Below are 20,364 nucleotides of genomic sequence, written 5' to 3' on the forward strand. Positions count from 1 at the left end.
TGCCATAGAAACCGACGCCTATGGCAACACTGCATAAAAGAGAAACAGGAATTGAGGGAGGGGCAGAGAGAGAGAGAGAGAGAGAAGGAGAGAGAGAGAGAGAGAGAGAGAGAGAGAGAGAGAGAGAGAGAGAGAGAGAGAGAGAGAGAAGGAGAGAGAAGAGGAAGAGTCATGTTTAATTCAGTTTGTATGTACATATTAAATGAATTTGACACAACAAGATAGAACCGGTGATGTGAAATGTGAGCATCGGATGAGCCAATGAGCGAACCAACGCAGGAGAGGGGAAAACCAGAAAAGGATGAAAGCACAGTTTTAGCAATCATCTGCAGTCTTCAGACGCTGCGATATTAAAAACGGCAACATAATGACATATTTACAAATATCTCTGTTATTTAAATATTCAGATTAAGGCTTGTTGGGCCAGATGTTCATCAAATCCCCTCAAACCAGAGAGGAATGGTATGACCCAATCTCCCACAAAGTATGTGACCCAGATTAGAAAGCAGGGGGAAAAAAGAGGAGGGGTATGTGTGTGTGTGTGTGTGTGTGTGTTTGTGTGCCTTTGTGTACGTGTAGTTACATTGTGTTTATAGTAACCAAACCTGTGTGTTTTGTTTGTTTCTGTGGCTATTTCAGAACACCTTATTCCTCATATAGTGAGCCAACATAGGGCTACAGGGCACAATATGGGGGATAGGTTGTCATTTGAGATTCCCTGCATTTCTAAAACTAAGAATATAAATCACAATGTCTCTCATTCATCCACAGAACATAAAAGTCATGTATCAGAGAATCAGAGGGAGGTGACATCATTTCTACTCGTGGGGGTAGAAATGATCAAGCAACATCACATCGATGCCTGTGTCGGATGACATCATGGCAGCAGAAATCAGAACAGCAGCACATGGTGCTCTATGTGACATGTTCTAGTGTTTTGGTCTGTACGTCAGCATCCGATTTAATGTTCGGAACTTGTCTTTCGAAAAATTCATTTCAGTGTTGTTGAAAAGCAATGACACGTCGCTAGTCAACTAACACAGCTTGTTTTGTGAGCCTGCTAACAATGTAAAGTAGTTATAGTAAACTAGATAACAGGGGGATAAAACAGGGGGATTACTCCCTGAATCCATTGCGTTGCAGCATTTCGGCTTGACTAGCAAGTTTGCGTTGTGATTCTCAACAAGGTTGAAATGTATTTCTGTGTTTCAAATAAAAGCCTGACACATTTTGATAGGTTGCCGACATGCAGACCAAAACACTAGAACATGTCACATATGGCATTAGTGGGTGTCATTATGTAGGATATCCTACATTGCCGGGGTCGACAGGGTTTAATTGTATATATTATTTATTCACAAACTCAACCAGATTTTAATATTGTATGATGATGTGATTTCATTTTCCCATTCTGAATTGTAGGAAGGCAAGTGGATTAGACCATCTCTGCAACCCTCCTCTCTCCTTGTGGTGCAACTAGAGAGAGACTTGGACAGATATCAAAATAAACATCCTGTCACAATGTAGAGTGGTGACTGAATGTGTGATGATGACTTGATGACTGCATAGAGTGTCAGCAGCTCTATAGGAGAGCAGAGGTGAGAGGACTCTGATGTGGGTGTTCTGAGATCATCATCATCACATTGAAAGGAAACTATGAATGAATTTTAAAACCACAGACATAACGTCATCTCTCCACAGAGATGTGACCTAGTCTTGTGACCCAACCACAGCTCTTATGTTTATGTGTGTATCCATGTGTGTGTGTGTGTGTGTGTGTGTGTGTTTGTTTGTGTGGGAGTGTGTGCATGCTTGTGTGTGCGTGCATGTGTGTGTGTGTGTGTGTGTGTTTGTTTGTGTGGGAGTGTGTGCGTGCTTGTGTGTGCGTGCATGTGTGTGTGTGTGTGTGTGTGTGTGTGTGTGTGTGTGTGTCTGTGTCTGTGTCTGTGTCTGTGTGGGTGTGTGCATGTGTCATGTGGATAGGAGAAACATAACAGATTGACCAAGATAGACTCAATTGGATCATAGGAAAGTAATGAGAGTAATATCTGAAAACAGATCTTTCCTCATTGTGTGATTCTGTCTGCTGGGCACTCAGTCTAGGGGGACACTGTAGTCTTTGCCACAGTTCTACACAGTTCAAAAATTCACCTCTTAAATTCACCTAATGAAAGTGTGGTCGGGGACTTTTGAGTTGAATAAGGGGAATGACAAATATTTCTTTGGACACTGATTCTAAAACAGGCCTAGAATTGTAACAGCGGCTAAGTGTTGTCTTGCACCGTCTCTACAGTGTTTTTAAACCTTATCTTAGATAATGATTGATTTGTACTTCGTTTCAGAGTTATTTTTTAAATGTTACCCTATTTTGCATTATTTGGGATATTTTGAACAGTTTAAAAAGTTCAGACATGGCTATTTTGCCTGACAGCGGAACTTATGAACGAATTTTAAAACCACAGACATAACGTCATCTCTCCATAGAGATGTGACCTAGTCTTGTGACTTGGGATATTTTGAACAGTTTAAAAAGTTCCGACATGGCTATTTTGCCTGACAGCGGAACTTTCAACTCCTCCCCATAGGAATAGTATTGTGGCCAGAATGTTTGACCACATTATTCTATGATCAGAAATTATTTCAGGGGGCGCTTAGTGATGTAGCACACTAATGCACATACCACATAATCGCAAGGTTCCTGGTTTGATTTTGACCCTTGACCCCTCTGACCCTCGACATATCCCAATCAAGCAGAAATGCCCTAAAAAACATTTAAATCTGAAATGATTTCCAGTTATTTTGACTATATGAGTGACCATCCTCACCAGCACAATGTGACGGCCGCCACCGACACCCAGGTGACGCAGCAGATGCCACGCCCCTTCCGCCCTCCGTATCCGTGGCCCGTGCTGGCGTCTTCATCCTCCTCCTCTTCATCTGATCCCTCACTCCGGTCACCGCGGTGACAGCAACAATAGTGTATGAGGAAAGAGAGAATGACGAGGAGGGAGAGAATGAGAGCGATGGCCGAGAGACTGGACAGGACCAGGAGAGTCTGAGTAGGAGAGAGAGAGAGAGAGAGAGAGAGATGGGGAAGCAGGCAGAGAGTCAGTGGATGATATGAATCACAGCACTATACAGTCTGATTTGAATTGTAACCTTGTTATTAAGTGTGCTTACTACTGCAAGCAACACTTATTGTTATTGTACATATACAAAATTTGCCCGGCTACTACCCACAGTTTTGGCACAATGTAGACATGAGAGGTGTCATAGGATGCGGGTCATTCCAACTCGCGTTGCTATTGTCCGGTGGAAGGTTACGGTTACATATGTTTTACCCACAATTCCCCGTTTTGTGGAGAAAAAATCCCATAGAAAATGAATGGTGGAATCAAAACCCCACAGCTCGGCCTCTGGGTGACGTACAGACACACAGATTTCGCCGGGGGGTGCAGGGTGGTGACCCACCCACACACACACACACACACACACACACACACACACACACACACACACACACACACACACACACAGAATTTGACTTTTTGTGGAGACAAAACCTCATAGAAAATGAATGATGGAATCTTGACAGTGGTGATTGAGGGCCAAATCTCAGCGAAAATTTTTTTTTTTTTTTACATTCAATTGGAGTTGGTCTTCGCCAGAGGATGCAGGGGGGGGGCAAGCACACTTCACAATTTCCACAGGAATTGTCCCTGTCTAGTTGTATTTGATTTGATTGATGTATTTGATTTGATAATGATCAAATTATGATTGTGACCCCAATAATCAGCAGAGGAAGGTAGTTAGAAATGTGTGAGAATCTAAATTGTGTGCTTTGACAAAAGCCAGGGACATTATCACCAATAATCACACTAAAACTTCATGGCCCAAGACCTTCAATATGGAGCCTACACACTGCATCACTGCATTAAACCGTTTCAAAGACATAATTCTCAACTGTTGATCACACATCCTATGGATTTCAAGTTCAACTTTAAACCTATCATGAATATCCACCAAACCTTTATAAAGTAATGCATCTTGGCTGTTTTTCCCCCCAGAGTTTTAATGTTGCTAAGCCCTCTTTCTCCTGCATGTGAACCTGGTCTATGATGCATACTGAACATTACTAGGAGAGTGCATTAAGCCAGATACACACATACACAGTATACAGTATTATCCTCCCAACCCCATCTGCTCAGTGTGTCTGTCTCTCTCCCACTCTCTACTCCTACACCTCCTCATCCCTGATCCTACTCTCCATTGCCTCCTGTTTCCTAAAGCCCCCCCCCCGCCCCCCCACCAGCCCCCCACCTCCCCACCCCACCTCCCAACCCCACACATCCCTGTTTCCCCCATGTTCTCCCTCGCCTGCTCTTTCTCTCCCTCTCTCTCTCTCTCTCGCATCCCCCTTCCCCCCCTCTCTCTTTTCTTTCTATCCACGCCACTGAATCTCTATTAATAATCTGTGACCTACTTAAATACATTCACTGCCACTCTCTCTCTTTCTCTTTCTCTCTCTCTCCCTTTCCCGCTCCCGCTTTTCAGCCTCACTCCCTGGCCAGTCTTCTGTTCCACTACCTCTCTCTCTCTGTGTTACTCATTCTCTCTTATATTATCTGTTTCCTCTCTCGGAGCGCTTTCCATCTCTTTTGTCTTTCTCTACCGGCGGATAATTTGAGTCCCTCTCTCTGCTGTACCATAGAATGTCTCAAATATGTGCTGTGTGTGTGTGTGTGTGTGTGTGTGTGTGTGTGTGTGTGTGTGTGTGCGTGTGTGTGTGTGTGTGTGTGTGTGTGTGTGTGTGTGTGTGTGTGTGTGTGTGAGAGAGAGATATGTGGGTAGCTGAGGCATTTTTATTTCAGAAGACAGCCCCATTGGAAGAGAATGATTAAACCTAGTCATTGACAACAAAAGGTTCTGTTTTGTAATCATAAGGACAATACACAAATCTGAAACGGTTATTTCATTTTAGGATTTTAGAGATCAATCGAATCACATACTACAGTCTACATAGGTAGGTAACCAGATGGTGTAACTCAAACTGCATGATCATGAGAGGTAAATACATAGAGGAGGTGAAGCTATATAGAGTATGAACTGTGGTGCTGAATAAAGCTTCAATAGGTGACAGGTAACAGATTTGTGGCGAGACAGCCTGGTGGTGTTACATTTCTGGTGGAGTTCAGAAACAGTTCGAGATTCCTGTGAGCAGTCTGGGCTAATTTCCCTGCCATTAATTAGGGCACTACTCTAACTAGTATGATGAACAGGCTTTTCCAAAAACACTGGTAATGAAATTATGATTCTGCATTATGACACAGTTGCAGAGACAGCTCTTTGGCAATGTTGAACAGGAGAGGGGTTTCCTACTCATTTGAACATTTGCCTACTACAGCATCATAACAATATTATTAAACTCAATTGGACTTAATCAGATTTGATTGATTGCTCATTTACCACATTTATGGGGTGAATACTGTAACTGGATTACCTTAGTATTTGGACAATATTTTAGCAAGGTGTGGTAGTATGATTGGTTGTTGGTGGGTGATAGATATTGTGTAGATATTGTAGTAGAGATTGTATTGGCTGCCGTTTGTGATTGGACAGTGAATTCAGTTGGGTGCGGTTTGTGATTGGCCAAAGCTTGTGCCAGGTGTGATGTGATTGGTTTGTCGGTGGTTTGACGTTACCTGCTGGTACTCCCAGCTGTCGGGGATGAAGAGGTTGTCTCTTATCTGCATGGTGAGGTCGAGCCGGGGGAGGGCATGACACATTCTCACCCACAGCGAAGGGGTGTAGCTGGGTACCGTCGCCATGGCAGCCATAGTCTACTGCCAAAGACCCCCTCCTCCACCCTGTAGAATGGAGGGAAGAGAGAGGTCAGAACAACCTGTCAATGGACGGAGGGTGGGAGGGAGTGAGGGAGGGAGGGAGGGAGGGAGGGAGGGAGAGAGGGAGGGAGGGAGGGAGAGAGGGAGGGTAATGCCAGAGTATATCACTTCACAGCTTCCCTGAGAGAGCGTGGCGGAAGGAGATAGGGGTCAGTACAACCAGCCTGTCATACTCCTAGCGGAGCAGAGAAGAAGAGAAAGAAAGTGGTCATACAAACACCAGGCAATGGTCTAAAATGTTGTAAAAAAAAAACACCCACTTTGAAATACACCTTTTGTATTTGTTAATTGTGTTTAACATGTTTATGTTAATTTGAACTAAGGAGGAGAGAGAGATCAGATCAAGCACTGTTCAGAGAGAGAGCCTCTAAGAGAGATTCTAAGATCAATTTTATGTTGCCCCCCAACAGTTAGGATTTGGGGGCTGATCCTAGATCCTAGATAGACTGATCCTAGATCTGTGCCCAAGAGACGGTACAAAACAAGGAGCTCAGATAAAGATCACAGAGATCAATCAATCAACAGAGATCAGACATTCCACTTTCTGTTCACCCAGCCAATCCTCTTTTCCATCCTCTCTTCGGGAGTCAAGTAAATATTTACAGTAAGTGGGGGTTGTGAGGCAGTCCTCCACCTACACCACACAACCTGCACTGTACAAAGGGAGGAGTCGGGGGGGGGGGGGTTCAATCACTACCATTGACATGGTGACACTACTTAACCACCAACCACAAACCAACCACCCCGTCAACCAAAAGGATAAAAGGGTTTAAACAGGGAGCATCCTGGCACAGGGAGGACTACTAGGAAAGATATGATTGTCGCAACTAATGCCTCCACCATTCCATAAAGAGATTAAAGTAGGGTATACTATACATCCTCATCCTCACCCAAAATGCCGGGTGTTTGGCGGGCCAAGTAGGCACACTCCACCACCAAACCCTGCTCAGCGCTTAGCGTCCCCCCTTCTTAAACCCAGCCACGGTGGAGAAAGTAAGGGAAATACAAAAGGGAAAATCCGGTTAGCCCAAACAGACACTGGAATCCTCATTACAGTGACAGAGCGGGGGGGGGGGGGGGACGCTAGGGAGCGGCGGTAGGACACTGATTGTGCAGATTAAGAGAATATCAGGGCTTTACTGTTTCAGACAAGAGGGTTTCAAGACAGCTTAGGAGAACAGAGCACAGAGCAGACCATTAACATGAGCAAAACTGAGGCGGAGTATGAGAAGGTCTACATACAGTACTGGTGTATATACAGTGCTCAACACCACTGGCATTGAGTGAAGAAACAATACTGCATTTTAGTCCTAACAGAGAGAGAGTGTGTGTCTGATTCTGATCCAGACTCACACACACCTGCCCTGGTTTTGCTGTCTGCAAATGCGGCAGTAAAAAAATATAGTAATTCAGGAATATATCATCAATTTATATAAACAGGTCTTTTCTTTGACTGTAGTAGTGTATGACTACATGCCACTAATGTAGTAGATAGCATGCAGTTATCTCGATTCAGAGAGTATTTCATAATAGCAGCATACTTGTTTAATCTCAAAATAACTCTGTTCCATTATATTCTATGTGAGTGTTTTTGACAGCCGTTTAGATTTGGGGCGGCCGTGCTCCAGAATGAGTTAACAGATCGCCCACAGGCCAGACAGGGCAGCTCTAAGCTCATTAGAATAAGCCTGTTCACCTTAATGACTCCAAAACCCCAACTGTCACAAATAAAATCAATGGCAGCACTCCATTTCCCTTATTAAAGGGAAACGTGCTGAGCATAATGGTTCCACACAGGGTGTGTGTGATGCATTCATCAACCTCACACTAACCATGTCAACAGACTGTTTACAGTTTGTCGAACGTCATTATGCTTAAAGACTGTGGTCATATATCAAGTATATGTCAATATTTCTCACCTTATGGCTATTCGTATTATGTTATGGATTGGCTGGGGGATGCTGTCAAATTAGGTGAATTATACGATTCTTTTTATTTGGCCAGCTAGATTAATTTGCCATGCTTGGGACATGATTTGTCAATGTTTGTGATGTTCTTGTCAACATCCTAGATCAGTGAGGCAGTGACAAAAATGAAATACAATACGATACTTCAGGCCGGTCCTCTTGAGGGAAACAGTGGAAATATGTGTTCCATACTTTCTTGTGTTATCCTCTGGGACCTGTGCTCTGTGTGAATCTGCTTTCCCCCCAAAAAACTAAATCAATCAATCAATCAATCAATCAATATGGTGCAAATTGTTTGCAAGGTCGAGTAAAGATGACAGGAACAAATGAACTCACGCATTATAGTTTGGCATGAACAATGATCTGGCCCTGTAAGCATACAACACAAATGGCAACACAAATCTAACCCTGAATGGTAGCCAAAATAGAATGTAGATAAATCCATCTCCTAAATTGTCTGTGGGTGTTGAATCCCTGTCATTTCCACTATTAAGCAGGTCTCATGGTAGACTATACACTAACTGTGTATTAAACTGATGGATCCCTCCGAAAAAACAAACAATCAAACTATGATCGATTGTATTATATTATTAAAAAATGTGAAAAGGTCCAGAGGGTGACTCGGACTCGACAGCGCCTTGAAGCAGCAGTTGATCAGGAGTTGTCAGAGGCCAGAGAACTCAAGTTGACGTGATGTCTCCTGCCAGCTTGTTATGATGCTGGTTACCCCATTGCATAACTGAAGGGAAATAAATGGGAGTTTGAGCTCACGTGATGGAGAGGGAGAGAGGAGGGAGAGAGGGAGAGGGGAGGGAAAGGAAAGCCACTGCCTACTGTGCACTGCTTGAAAACCAACCAAAGCTGTTGTGGAGAAACAAAAGAGAAAAACACAGTATTGGCAGACCAGAGCTGAATTGCATGTTGGTAGCAACAGTCAGTCCAATATTTGTAGAGAGACTCTTAGACTGAATCTAAATCTCTGAGGCCATTTTGGAAAATTGGCTCAATGAAAAAGTCTGAAGATGTGTAGTTATCTGGGTAATCATCTTTAGTACAATCAAATCACTTCCTCTTTTATCATGTGTTGTACCACCAGCTATATTGTTATTATCATGGCACATAAAAAAAAATGTTGCTTTAATCTGAGACAGTGGATATGAATAATGCACTGCAACTAAATCTATGCTCGTTATCATGTCGGTGGTTTCATAATCAATTATGTTCCACGTGTTAAGGCCTAAATGACCACTTCACAATGTCTTAACGATGTCTTAACAATGTCTTAACGATGGCTTTAATGACTGCCGTTTATGGGACAGCATTTTGGCTCAGTGACTGGATGGCATGAACACCCATTTAGTGTGAGAGGTCTACAATACTGTATCTATGCACCTTTCTTTAGTATGGTCACAGCAAGAACAGAATCAGAATGCTGTTGAAATTCAAACACAAGTTATTGTTATGGTTCCATTTTAAATGTCATGCTCAATTTGAAACAATCTATCCACGATGTGAGTGCAGCCAGCTGTAGGCTACTCAGTGCTCCACAGTCAATGAGACCAACATGGTGCTTTGGTGTGTGTGTAAGATGTGTAGAACATGACAGGAGGTTGGCAGAATGCTTCCATACCAACAGGCTTTAGTATTTGACAATTGTAAATGACAATGTTGTCTTGTACAATCTAAAATGTAAAATTGGAGAGTTGATAAAGCTCCATAATTAATGCATGATCTCTCTCTTTGAACTAATAAAGAAATGACAGGATGATGACAAATGGACAAATCTGTCCATTGGAAAGAGATGTACCATATACTGTACTGTATGATGTTGTCCAACCAGAGTTTTGTTCATTCCTAATTTCAATATCAAAGCTTAAAAATGACAGATATCTAAACAACATTTGATAAACCAGACTTGGCTCTGTCAGGGAAAAGCAAATTGCTATGTTTAAACAGAGCATGATGAATCTATCTGACTTGACTGATCATTCATCTCGCAGAACACACACAGACAATGAACCCATAGTGAATGAGATTGAAGAGAGATCTGTCTCTTACCTTTGACTTTGGTGATGAGAGGGTTCACTCTCTCTCTCTCTCTCTCCCCCTCTCTCTCTCTCTCTCTCTGTCCTCCTGTTCTTATTTGGGTTCCGTCAAATATTTACCCACTCACTGAGGGATACTGCCAACCATCAACGCTTGATGTTCTTGAAAAAAACTCATCCTGAAAAATAGTCTCGGAGAGACATCGACCAAAAAATATGAAAAATGTTAAAAGAAAAAAAATTACTAACTATTTTTTTGGTCTTTTGAAATATTAAACAGGCTGTAATTGCATGGTTGTCTGGTCACAGTGGAGAGATGCTTGTGTTGATGGATGAGAGAGGAGCCCTCAGCGAGAGAGAGAGAGAGAGAGAGAGCGCACGCAAGAGAGAGAGAGGGAGGGATGGAAAGAGAGAGAGAAAGAGAAAAGAGAGAGAGAGAGAGAGAGAGAGAGAGAGAGAGAGAGAGAGAGAGAGAGAGAGAGAGAGAGGGATTAAGACCGAGGAGACACCCCAAAGGGACTCTTATCGTTGTGTTAGAGCCCCTCGTAGCTGAACGCCCAGGCGACTTCACAACAAGGCAGGGACACGATAGTGCCCAAAGATAATGAATCCATTTAACGAGGATTAGGGGTTGGTCCCCTCACTCACATTGTACAGGGAGAGATAGCAGCGAGCACAGCAGCTCTAATTCCAACACCCATCAACCAACCAGACAACTCAGATTAGGAGACCAAAATCCAATGAGATTTCTCAGAATGAGTAAAATAAAAAAAAATTAAAAAATCTAAAATTGCTTCAAATCATCAACAATTTGTAATATTGTCTAATTGCAAAAAATATGTAACAAAAGAAGGTCCAACGATTGAAGTTTGAGTAACAAGAGATTTCAAATTTCTGTAAAAACAGAAAAGAAAAAAGAAAATCCACAAAATGTTATTTTTTTAAAGAAAAGGCAGGGTTTTGTTTGGTTGCGCTGTGGGAGAGGTAGATGCACATATATTTAGACAGACTTAGAGAGGCGGATAAGCACACTTAGATGGATACTGGGACTGAGAGAGAAATGGAGGGAGGGAGGGATGGGAGGGCGGAGGGAGGGAGGGGGGGGGGGGCAACATAGATATTGTGAATAGAAAAAAAGATGGGTTGTCAACTGGGCAGTGAGAGAGCGTGAGAGAAAGAGAGAGGGCGGGAGGAGGGAGATGGAGAGAGCAATGAATAGAGAGAGAGGAGAAGAAACATGCAATGGATTTGTAGGCAAAACCAGTTTGTTGCTGCTGCGAAATGGCAAAACCAGGCAAAACCAGTTGCTACTGCAAAATGGCATCAACACTGATTCAACAACAACCAAGTAAAGTAGAGATGTGGGGAGAAAAATAAAATAACTGGAAGGGAAGAAAGGTGGTGAGAAATGGAGAGCTCTTTCTTCATTAGTCAAGAGTGGATTTGACTGAAAAAGGGGGGCTAAAAACAAACACAATAAAAACAAACAGAATGAGAGAGAATGGGGAGAGCAGGGTGTTTGTGTGCCATGGAAGGAAAGGGGGGAGAACAAGAGGGGAGGGTGGTGGCGTTGGTTTTTTCTGTGTCACAGAAAGGGAGTGGGGGAGGGGAGGCAGAGAGATAATAAAAGCAAGGGAGCGAACAAGGGAGAGAGAGAGAGAGAGAGAGAGAGAGAGAGAACGAGAGAGACAGAGAGAGCACACTCACTGACTCATATGTATATGTATGGTGTGCATGTATCTGGGAGGAAAAGGGGGGAGAGAGATGATATTATGTATGCAAGAGTTACCCAGAGAGTTAACCCTGCCTCCATGCCTCTCTCTCAGACCCAGCACAGCACAATATACAGCCCCATTCTCTCTCCATCCCAACACTGCTACACTGTTGAACATCTCATCCCAACACTGCTATAGAGTAACATATCACCACTCACATTGTCACTACAATAACCCAATTCAGTATTTAATGTTCTTGATAGTTCAGAGGTCATAATTCTTTGTAAAAAGCATGTACACATTCATCAATGTTACAGTAATTGGCGGTTGTCTGTTTTAGTTACATACAATATTGATATCAAATGCATCTTATCACAATTTTTTTAAATGGTCAAAGGATTGATTTGATGAGATCAATGACATATCATTGGATTGAAAATACTATCTTTAATCAATGAGATCATTTGATTAAAAAGACTATATTTAATTTGGGTCATTATTGATTATTACACTATTAAGAGTCTGTCAATGAGGTGTAGAGTACTGTGAATGTACCTCTGAATGTTATAGAAATTGTGTGATAACTATTATTATCATCATCTTTTGTATCAGTGAGTGTAGCGACTAAATCGAGCCAAAAATCCAAAGTCGCTGAGAGACGTGAGCAGGGTTTGGGTTGAAGTTGTATGACGCGCTAAAAACAATTCGCTTGAGATAAAAAGTATGTTTAAAGCATTTATTGAATATAAAACAATCAAACTCGGTGATGTACATAAATCCATAAGCGACCAAAACAAAGAATATCAAACAAATCGTAAATAATATGCGGTCAACAAAATTACAGCAACCCTGTCTCCCCTCCCTCTCTCCACTCCCGCCATACAGGTAAACAGGTGCCTAAACTAACCTCAGGTAGGCCCGCCCACAATCATGTCACTTCCGGAAGGAAGATCAAACAATAAACGTGATCAAAACAATAAACAACAAATCAAATAAGCTCATAATAACCCATTAGCTTTTTGTACTAAATACCCAAGAATTCATATTCATGGCTCCTACAAGTGAGGACTATGAAAGTAAAACACTGAAGAATAGAGGACGGGTCACACACAAGACATACTGTACAATTATTCCCAATGATTACTTCTAATTATGGACATGAAAACGAGGAAACGAACTCAACACAAGCGGTCACATGACCGGCAGGTGTTACAATGTTTTCATCCAATGAGAAGTATCCTGGCAAAGACACAACCAGGAGTATGGTACAGGTGGGTCTGTGTAGGTGTGGTAATGTACAAAAAAGTTTAAAACGTTTAAAAAGTTTAAAAAGTACACCTTAAACACACACAAAAAAACACACACACACAAACACTTCACCTCACCGAAGCATGACTGTACACACTGTCTCATAAAACCCATCCTCTCTCTTGGGCGTGCCCATGGCACACAGGTGCAACGTATTCACTGGCAAACGGCCAAAATTCACCGCCTTACCCCTTAACCACAACTCCGCCGCCCCCTCAAACGGCCTCTCGCCCTGCCCTCCCTCCACCACTTTAGCCAGCGTGAGGTGGTAGCGCGGCGTGAACGAGTGCCTGTGCAGCCAGCCTTGCTGCCTATAGGCCTCCTGTAGGCCGGAGTTGAGCTGCTGGATGTGGCGCTGAGGCTGGGGGCTCAGGTAGAGCACCCTCCCGTTGAAATGCTTCAGTTTCAGGGGGAAGGAGACAGCCACCGGGGGGTTGCGGTCCAGGTGGGCGAAGCGTCTGAGGATCTCCCCAGCAGCGGCGACCTCGGCCGGGCCGCGCAGGACCAGGAGGCACATGGTGACGTGGAGAGTGGAGGGGGCCAGCCAGTGAGGGGCGGAGGAGGGGAGGAGGGAGGTGATCTGCTCCTGAAGGCGCTGGAAGGAGGAGAGGATGGAAGGAGTGTTGGCACGGAAGGTTACGAAGTGGGTGGGTGAGTTACGTTTTGAGGGCCGACGCCCCCCCTCCTCTACGCTCTGGTCCTGAGGCACAGCCTGCCCGTGGGATGTGTCTGGGGCTGGGCTCTGTAAAACAGACATACATACATCACTATACTGTAGTATACATCATCTACAGTATACTCATCACATATCTTCAGTCTTACTCAACAGTGGTGGTGTACTACATTACTAATCTGCATGCAAACTAAACCCTTTTCAGAGAAAATAAATAAAATAAAATAAAATATTCTATAACAACGCAATGTGTTACACTTTCTCTCAAACATGGCTGCAGTGTTTGGAAATGTATACCTACTTCCTGATTCTCACCCTCTTCTTCTCCAATGTCGTCCTCTCTCTGGGATGGAGAGATCTGGTCTGTTAAGGCCACTGAATGTGGGTCGGACTTGTTTACGGCTTCCTCTTCAAATAGCCCTGATTCTCTTCCTGTTTCCTGTTGACCCTGTGTTGTGCTTCCTATGTCAGACATCTCAGTTAGGCCTTGTCTTGTTGACTCAGGAGTGTGAACAGTTGTCTCACTCTGCTGTTTGTCCTCTAGGTGGCTGTTTTCTACATGTGTTATTTGAAGGGACTCAGAAGCCGCAGAAGATTCTTCTTCGGTTGATTCTTGGTGGTTGTTGATTGGCTCTTGTTGCTCAGCGTCTTGCCCTGTGTCTACAATGGGAGACATAATAAAGACATAGAATACAATGAAAACATCAGGAAAATATCAGTCAATGTGAATGTAGTGGATGTAGTGTTGTGTGTATATTGTGTTGTGTGTATGTTTTTCATTTTCAAGAAACAGTTGCCAATCCTGTTCTTGGTAGGCCAGGTAGCTTTTTTCCAGCCCATCTTGAACATGCCTGATTAGCTGTCTTTATTATGAATCTGTTGTGTTAGTGCTGGACTAGAGTTCATTGTGTGTTTTCTCCCTCGTTCACTTCCCTCTTACCCTCCACTTCCTCCTCCCCTCCAAAGGGGGGAGCCAGAGGTTGTCCGGTGGACCCGAACACCCTGTCCATCCGGCTGTTGCGGTCCCAGACACGGCGCCCTCTGTAGGTGAAGTACTGGATCCTGTGCCGGGGAAGGGCCAATTCAGCCGAGTAGTCACAGTCGCACGGGTCCGCGTCCCAGTTGAACTCGGAGAACGGGCGCTCCACTACCCCAAGGAAGCGATCCACATACCCCACCACGAAATGCTCTGCCTCAGCGGACGAGTCCCACAGGATGCGAGAGATGACGTCATCTGCCGTGCGCATACGGGGCTTTTTGGTTGGCTCTGAGGAGGAGAGAGAAGCATGATGTTGTCATAGTTGTTGTTATGGCCACTTTCAAAACAAAGACAATAGTGGTTGTATATATGTTACGGTACATGTGGGAAGACGGTACATGTGGGAAAACTAGGGTTAGGGTTAGGGTTAGGTGCTAGGGTGCTACGGTTATGGTTAGGGGTAGGGTTAGGATTAGGGTTAGGGTTAGACATGCCAGCATGTACCAAGTCGACGTAGCACCTAACCCTAACCCTAGTTTTCCCACATGTACTGTATTCCCACATGTACCGTAACACATATATAAATACCTTTTCTCTCAGTGTCATTTGGTTTGTGTGCTGTGTTGTTTACTTTTCCTTTCTTCTTCTTGTGTTTTGACTCCCTTTCTCCATCATTCCTGCCCTCCTCCTGGTCTATCAGAACTGCTTCTTCTCGGGCCTCTGGTGTAGGGCTGAAAGAGAGGAGGAGGAATAAAGAGGGAAGGTTAGGGAAGAGAGGGGGGGAGGGGGGGAGTAGGAGAGGGAGAGACGGGAGGTGAGAGTGAGTGAGTGAGTTCAAAAAAGGATGCGTTGGATTTTGATTCATTGCTGTGGGTTAATGTAATGACTGACTGGAACAGAGTGTGGTAATGTGATGTGTTTTTTTCTCTCTCACAGAAGTCCAACAACAAAGACAAACTGTGTGTTGTGCATTGAGAGTAGCATTATTCACTTCCCTATTAACTCTTTTCCACTTCTGTTCTCCTACGTAACTTTATTAGCACTTGCTTCAGTGCCTCACTCATCTGCTGTGAGAGTGCAAGAGAGAGCACTACCAATACCACCAATGTCCCTTCTCAACAGAAGAAGAAAAAGACAAAAACTTCTGAAGATTTCCCTGTTGCCAGGCAGAGCTTAGTGACGACTGTGGAAGGACTCTGAGATTCTCAGTGCCATCTGTCTAGGGGTTGGCAGCTATGCTGTTTTTTAACATTTCAGTTTTAAATATTTAATTGTAGCCAAGTGGTTATAAGTGGTTATTTATGGTGGTGTTCAAAGGTCAGTGTATGTTACGGACCTGTGAGACAGACGACACCTCTGTCCAAAACGGCACTTTCCCAACAAGAAGAACTGGCACACATCAGCTCCCTCCTCCTCCAGCTGTCCTGTTGACTCTAAGAGAGGAGAAATTCAGTTACCGTATTGAGCTTGACACTGGAGTTCACCATGTCCTTGGCTTTATATATGTTTAACTTTCCACTGAAAACAAGTGTTGAAGTTCTCATGGACTGGTGAGACTTCACCCAGACCAGTGGGTGGGTGAGTGGGTGAGTGTAGGCTATATAAAGAAGCCTGTCTGCATTAGTCCTGAAGAGGCATTGCTTCAAATGAGGGGGGGGGGTTAGTTGTGCTGTTATTTGGTCTGTTTGGCGCATGGGCTAGTGGAAGAGTCAGGGAGAATGACATTACCGAACAGGGTCAGGGCGACCCACAAACCACCCGTCAACATACAACCTGCCAGACCACCCAACTTGACCCGTCGATCGTGACTGAGCTGAGAGCTCTGAGAGACATGGTGGTGGAGCTGAAGAACATGATAGTCAGAGGCCAGGTGAGTGACGGCCGGTGAGAGCCAGGTGGAGGAGCTACAGAGCGAGGTGGTGAACCAGAGGGTGGAGATGAGTGTCACTAAAGACTGAACTTCAGTTCCATAAGGACAAGGTGGAGCAAGTGGAGAAGGACAATGCAAGGTATTGTAAAACTTGAATGAAAATGTAAAATAGTTGAAGGGAAAAACCTGCACTTATTGATTGAGAAAAGAAACAAATATCAAGTGCTGCTTTCTCCTCCTCTCCTAGGCCTAACCTTTTAAATTTGAGCCCTACATTCTATAATAAAAAGAGATTATATTTAAATATGAATTTACAGTGAATAGAGGAGTGTTTCATTGCTTAGGCTAATGAAAGTCCTTATGTTATGTCAGCTGCTGAAAGCCAGATTGAAGAGCTGACCAGAGAGAATGCAGGTAACATTCTGACTTGATTAATGCGAATACAAAAAGGTTTGTTTTTTCATCCATTGGTCCATTAAAAGATCAACAGCTCTAAAACTATTTTGTTTTGTCCCCCTCTATTTTCGTTCCTGTAATTCCAGCCATGGGGGCCAGAGTGACAGCAAGTGACAGAGGGGTGGAGGAACTGAGAGACAGAGAGAATGCGGAAGGTAATGACAGAGAACAATGAGTAGGTACTAGGATCATTGACTTATCCCCATTATATTGATGAGTTCATCTATTTCTATGCTTTAAAATGTCTACCTAGTCCAGGAAACCAGACTGAGTGCCGGTGAGAGCCAGGTGGAGGCGCTGAAGAGAGAGAACACAGGTAGAACACGTGTAGACCTCCGATTTCTTTTATTTATTTTTTATTTTAGTTATTTTTTCTGAGTCGGGCAGTCCCACTCATATTTTCATTTTTTTTATTGTGACAGAGACAGTAGAGATTTGACAGGAAGGATGGGTGAGAGAGAGAGAGGAGGGATGACATGCAGGATATGTCCCCGGCCGGAATCGAACCGGGGACCCTGCGGTTACATGGTCAACGCTTAACCCGCTACGCCACCTAAGCGCCCCCGGACCTCCGATTTCTGTCACTAAGTGTCGGCCTAAAATCCGAAATCTGAATATATCTGTTGACTCGTCTGCGCTTACAGACAGACCAAAGGTGTCATTCTAACAGCTTTGATTCAGGGGGTAATAGGACCCTTCAATACTGATGATGTCCCCCCTCATCTACAGCAAAGTCATCACCAACATTGGCAAGGCCTAACAACTATGTTACAGGTGATTAGTTACACTATCCACAGTCCAACCTGTGTGGAGATGAGAGCACACCACTCCAGGCCAGCTTCTGTCAGTGATCCCTCCAGTAGTCTATAAAAAGACGACTAATGATGACTAATGACTCATGTTGACCTCTGACCTCTCTCTCCCTGATTTTCCTGTTATGCAGGTATCTTCACAGCACCAGGGAGAGGAGCCTACTTCATCAGATTCACTGCCAGTGACGCCTTTAACGCTGGAGACAAAAGGATCATGTTTAATTATGTCCCTGATGGATATCGTAGATATGTGGTTGGTTAATGCAGTCATACTAGAGCTGGAGGTCGGAGATATGATTTATATGCACCGGCTGCCCTCAGGCAGAAGGATATATGATGATTCTGACAACCTTAACACCTTTAGTGGCTTCCTGCTCTTCTTCCCCATGTGAAAGAAACACTGTCCAATTCATAAATCAAACAATAAAGATACATTCACGTCCAATGAGCATGTGCTCCATACATCAGGAGTAAACTAAAGAAAAGCGACATTCAGAAAACAGATAGATGATTCTCCAACAAAATAACAGTGTCAATCAAGACGGTGTGCATATATCAGATAAGCAGTGTAGGAGCCATGAATATTAATTCTTGGGTATTTAGTACAAAAAGCTAATGGGTTATTATGAGCTTATTTGATTTGTTTGTTTATTGTTTTGATCACGTTTATTGTTTGATCTTCCTTCCGGAAGTGACATGATTGTGGGCGGGCCTGCCTGAGGTTAGTTTAGGCACCTGTTTACCTGTATGGCGGGAGTGGAGAGAGGGAGGGGTGACAGGGTCGCTGTATTTTTTGTTGACCGCATATTATTTACGATTTGTTTGATATTCATTGTTTTTGGTCGCTTATGGATGTACGTATGTACGTCACCAAGTTTGATCGTTTTATATTCAATAAATGCTTTAAACGTACCTTTTATCTGAAGCGAATTGTTTTTAGCGCGTCACACAACTTCACCCAAACCCTGCTCACGTCTCTCAGCGACTTTGGATTTTTGGCTAAATCTAGTCGCTACAAGCAGTTATTAAGTTGCTGTTGAGGTTGTTGCACAACTGATGAGAAGAGCCAAGACTCAATACTCCCCTTCACAGCAATCACATACATATACTGTATGTGTGAACAGTATACTTGAGTACTTCACCTTAAGATGGACACCACCACCAAAAGAAAACCTGGGAGGCCCAAAACCACCTGGCGCAGAACTGACACAAGAGCTGAAACAAAACAGAATGTCATGGGGGGGGGGAGGCGCAGCATGCTACCAAGGACCGAATGCAATGGAGAGAGCTCACTGAAGCCTTATAGGTCCCATAGGGGATGAAGAGGAGTAAGTAACTACAAAGTATGCTTGAGCACTGGTGCCTGGCACATTATATTTTATAGGATTCGATTCACCTCTTTGGCACTCACGATGTTGAGGCTAGACAAGATTGGCTCTAAACCCAATGACACTAGAGGGAGTAATAGAGACAAGAGACTTCCAAGCGGGAATCCACTCTTTTCTGACAGGCTGGAGGAATGAGTAACGATTGAGGCACTTAATTTCTCTGCCAAATATCAAATCTCAGAGAAAAATCATGCTGTCTGGGGGAATACGGGAAAATTAGTCACCGGGTGGAATTCTGAATCATGTGGATCATGTACGCAAACCTCACTCTGTGATTTCAAGGAGGATCATAAACCCCTGATAATCTAAAACAAACAACATCTTGCAACACTCACAAGATAACAGGGTGAGGGTGCAACTTCCTGGACCTCAAACTGACGGTTTGAGCAATGGAATGTAGGAAAATGTGAATTTGAGTTTCTGGATTAAAAATGTATCCTTCATAATTTGAACATGTGTTGGGATTGTCAAAACTCTATATTTCTCAATGTTTTGGTATAATTTCTACTCAGTGTACTCCAAATAGGTTAGGAGGCTGTACGTACCCAGCTCTATTTCATACTATGATTCATGTTCATCATTCATTTATTTGTGAATGATTAAACCCTCACCTGTCGTGGTTTCCTGGGTGAGTAAGTGGTGGTTGTTGTTCTGGTTGGCTGGGACTTCCTCTGTGTCAGACCCTCGGATCAAAGCTCTGTTGTCCTCAGAGGAGCTGAGACACTCTGCTGGCCCATCTGCCATCATCAAACTGTAGAATGAGAAAGTATGACAAGAGTCCCAAGACTCAATCAAGGATTGATTTCACAACAAGCTAACATAATAAGTTCACTTTAATTCTCCATTGCTACTCACATGTTAACCAAAACAGTGTAATGATAATGTATTATATACAATACAATAATTCACGAGTCTCTGTATTCTTGGTATATGAGGTTGTAGTATCTCTGTTATGACAGTTCTGTCCGTGGGTACTGGAAAACCCCTCTCTGACCTTTGGTTTGTTTGCACCGAGTGTGATATGGGAAATGTAGTTTTTTTTAACCAGGTTTAGTATTTTGGGAACATAGGTAGGGTAGGACATCCTTTCGCTGAATCATTACCATGAGAGACAATTGCAACCTTCATTTCAATTGAAATAATAAAATTTCAAACACTTTACAAGTTATCAATTTCCACCAGTTGACTTATTAAACATGTGTGGTAAAGCCTACACATCACGTGACCAAATGTACCTTCCAATGTCGT

At 43.5% G+C, this 20,364-nt stretch overlaps 2 protein-coding genes across 2 annotated transcripts in view; both read right to left on the reverse strand.

Moving 5' to 3' along the window:
• The window catches only part of ttyh1 (tweety family member 1), a gene marked incomplete at both ends in the record, with an annotated part of 15,555 nt that extends 9,718 nt beyond the window's left edge, over positions 1-5,837 (reverse strand). Inside the window, 3 exons of the mRNA XM_080540215.1 lie at positions 1-29; positions 2,826-3,055; positions 5,703-5,837. The exon at positions 1-29 is cut by the window's left edge and continues 83 nt beyond it. Of these exons, the coding sequence (XP_080396341.1) occupies positions 1-29; positions 2,826-3,055; positions 5,703-5,837 (394 nt within the window). The remainder of the gene's footprint in view (positions 30-2,825; positions 3,056-5,702) is intronic.
• A 6,121-nt stretch (positions 5,838-11,958) lies between these two features.
• leng9 (leukocyte receptor cluster (LRC) member 9) lies at positions 11,959-20,069 on the reverse strand. The gene is made up of 7 exons (XM_080540209.1): positions 19,972-20,069; positions 19,728-19,867; positions 15,927-16,023; positions 15,179-15,321; positions 14,552-14,878; positions 13,913-14,271; positions 11,959-13,680 (listed from the first exon to the last, which is right to left on the reverse strand). Exons 2-7 carry the CDS (start codon positions 19,861-19,863, stop codon positions 13,012-13,014), a joined length of 1,731 nt encoding a protein of 576 aa, XP_080396335.1. The 5' UTR covers positions 19,864-19,867; positions 19,972-20,069; the 3' UTR covers positions 11,959-13,011.
• Positions 20,070-20,364: the final 295 nt, after the last annotated feature.

This window comes from Nansenia antarctica (assembly GCF_963989245.1).
Source record: "Nansenia antarctica genome assembly, chromosome: 10".
NCBI classification, from domain to species: domain Eukaryota; kingdom Metazoa; phylum Chordata; class Actinopteri; order Argentiniformes; family Microstomatidae; genus Nansenia; species Nansenia antarctica.

What these genes read in the sequence shown, in the direction of transcription:
- leng9 (XM_080540209.1), bottom strand. Translation starts at nt 19,863, where the DNA reads ATGATGGCAGATGGGCCAGCAGAGTGTCTCAGCTCCTCTGAGGACAAC. An exon ending in AAATGACACTGAGAGAAAAG is followed by an intron (nt 14,879 to 15,178) that starts GTATTTATATAT and finishes TCTCCTCCTCAG; the next exon opens with AGCCAACCAAAAAGCCCCGT. An exon ending in AAGAGGGTGAGAATCAGGAA is followed by an intron (nt 13,681 to 13,912) that starts GTAGGTATACAT and finishes TCTGTTTTACAG; the next exon opens with AGCCCAGCCCCAGACACATC.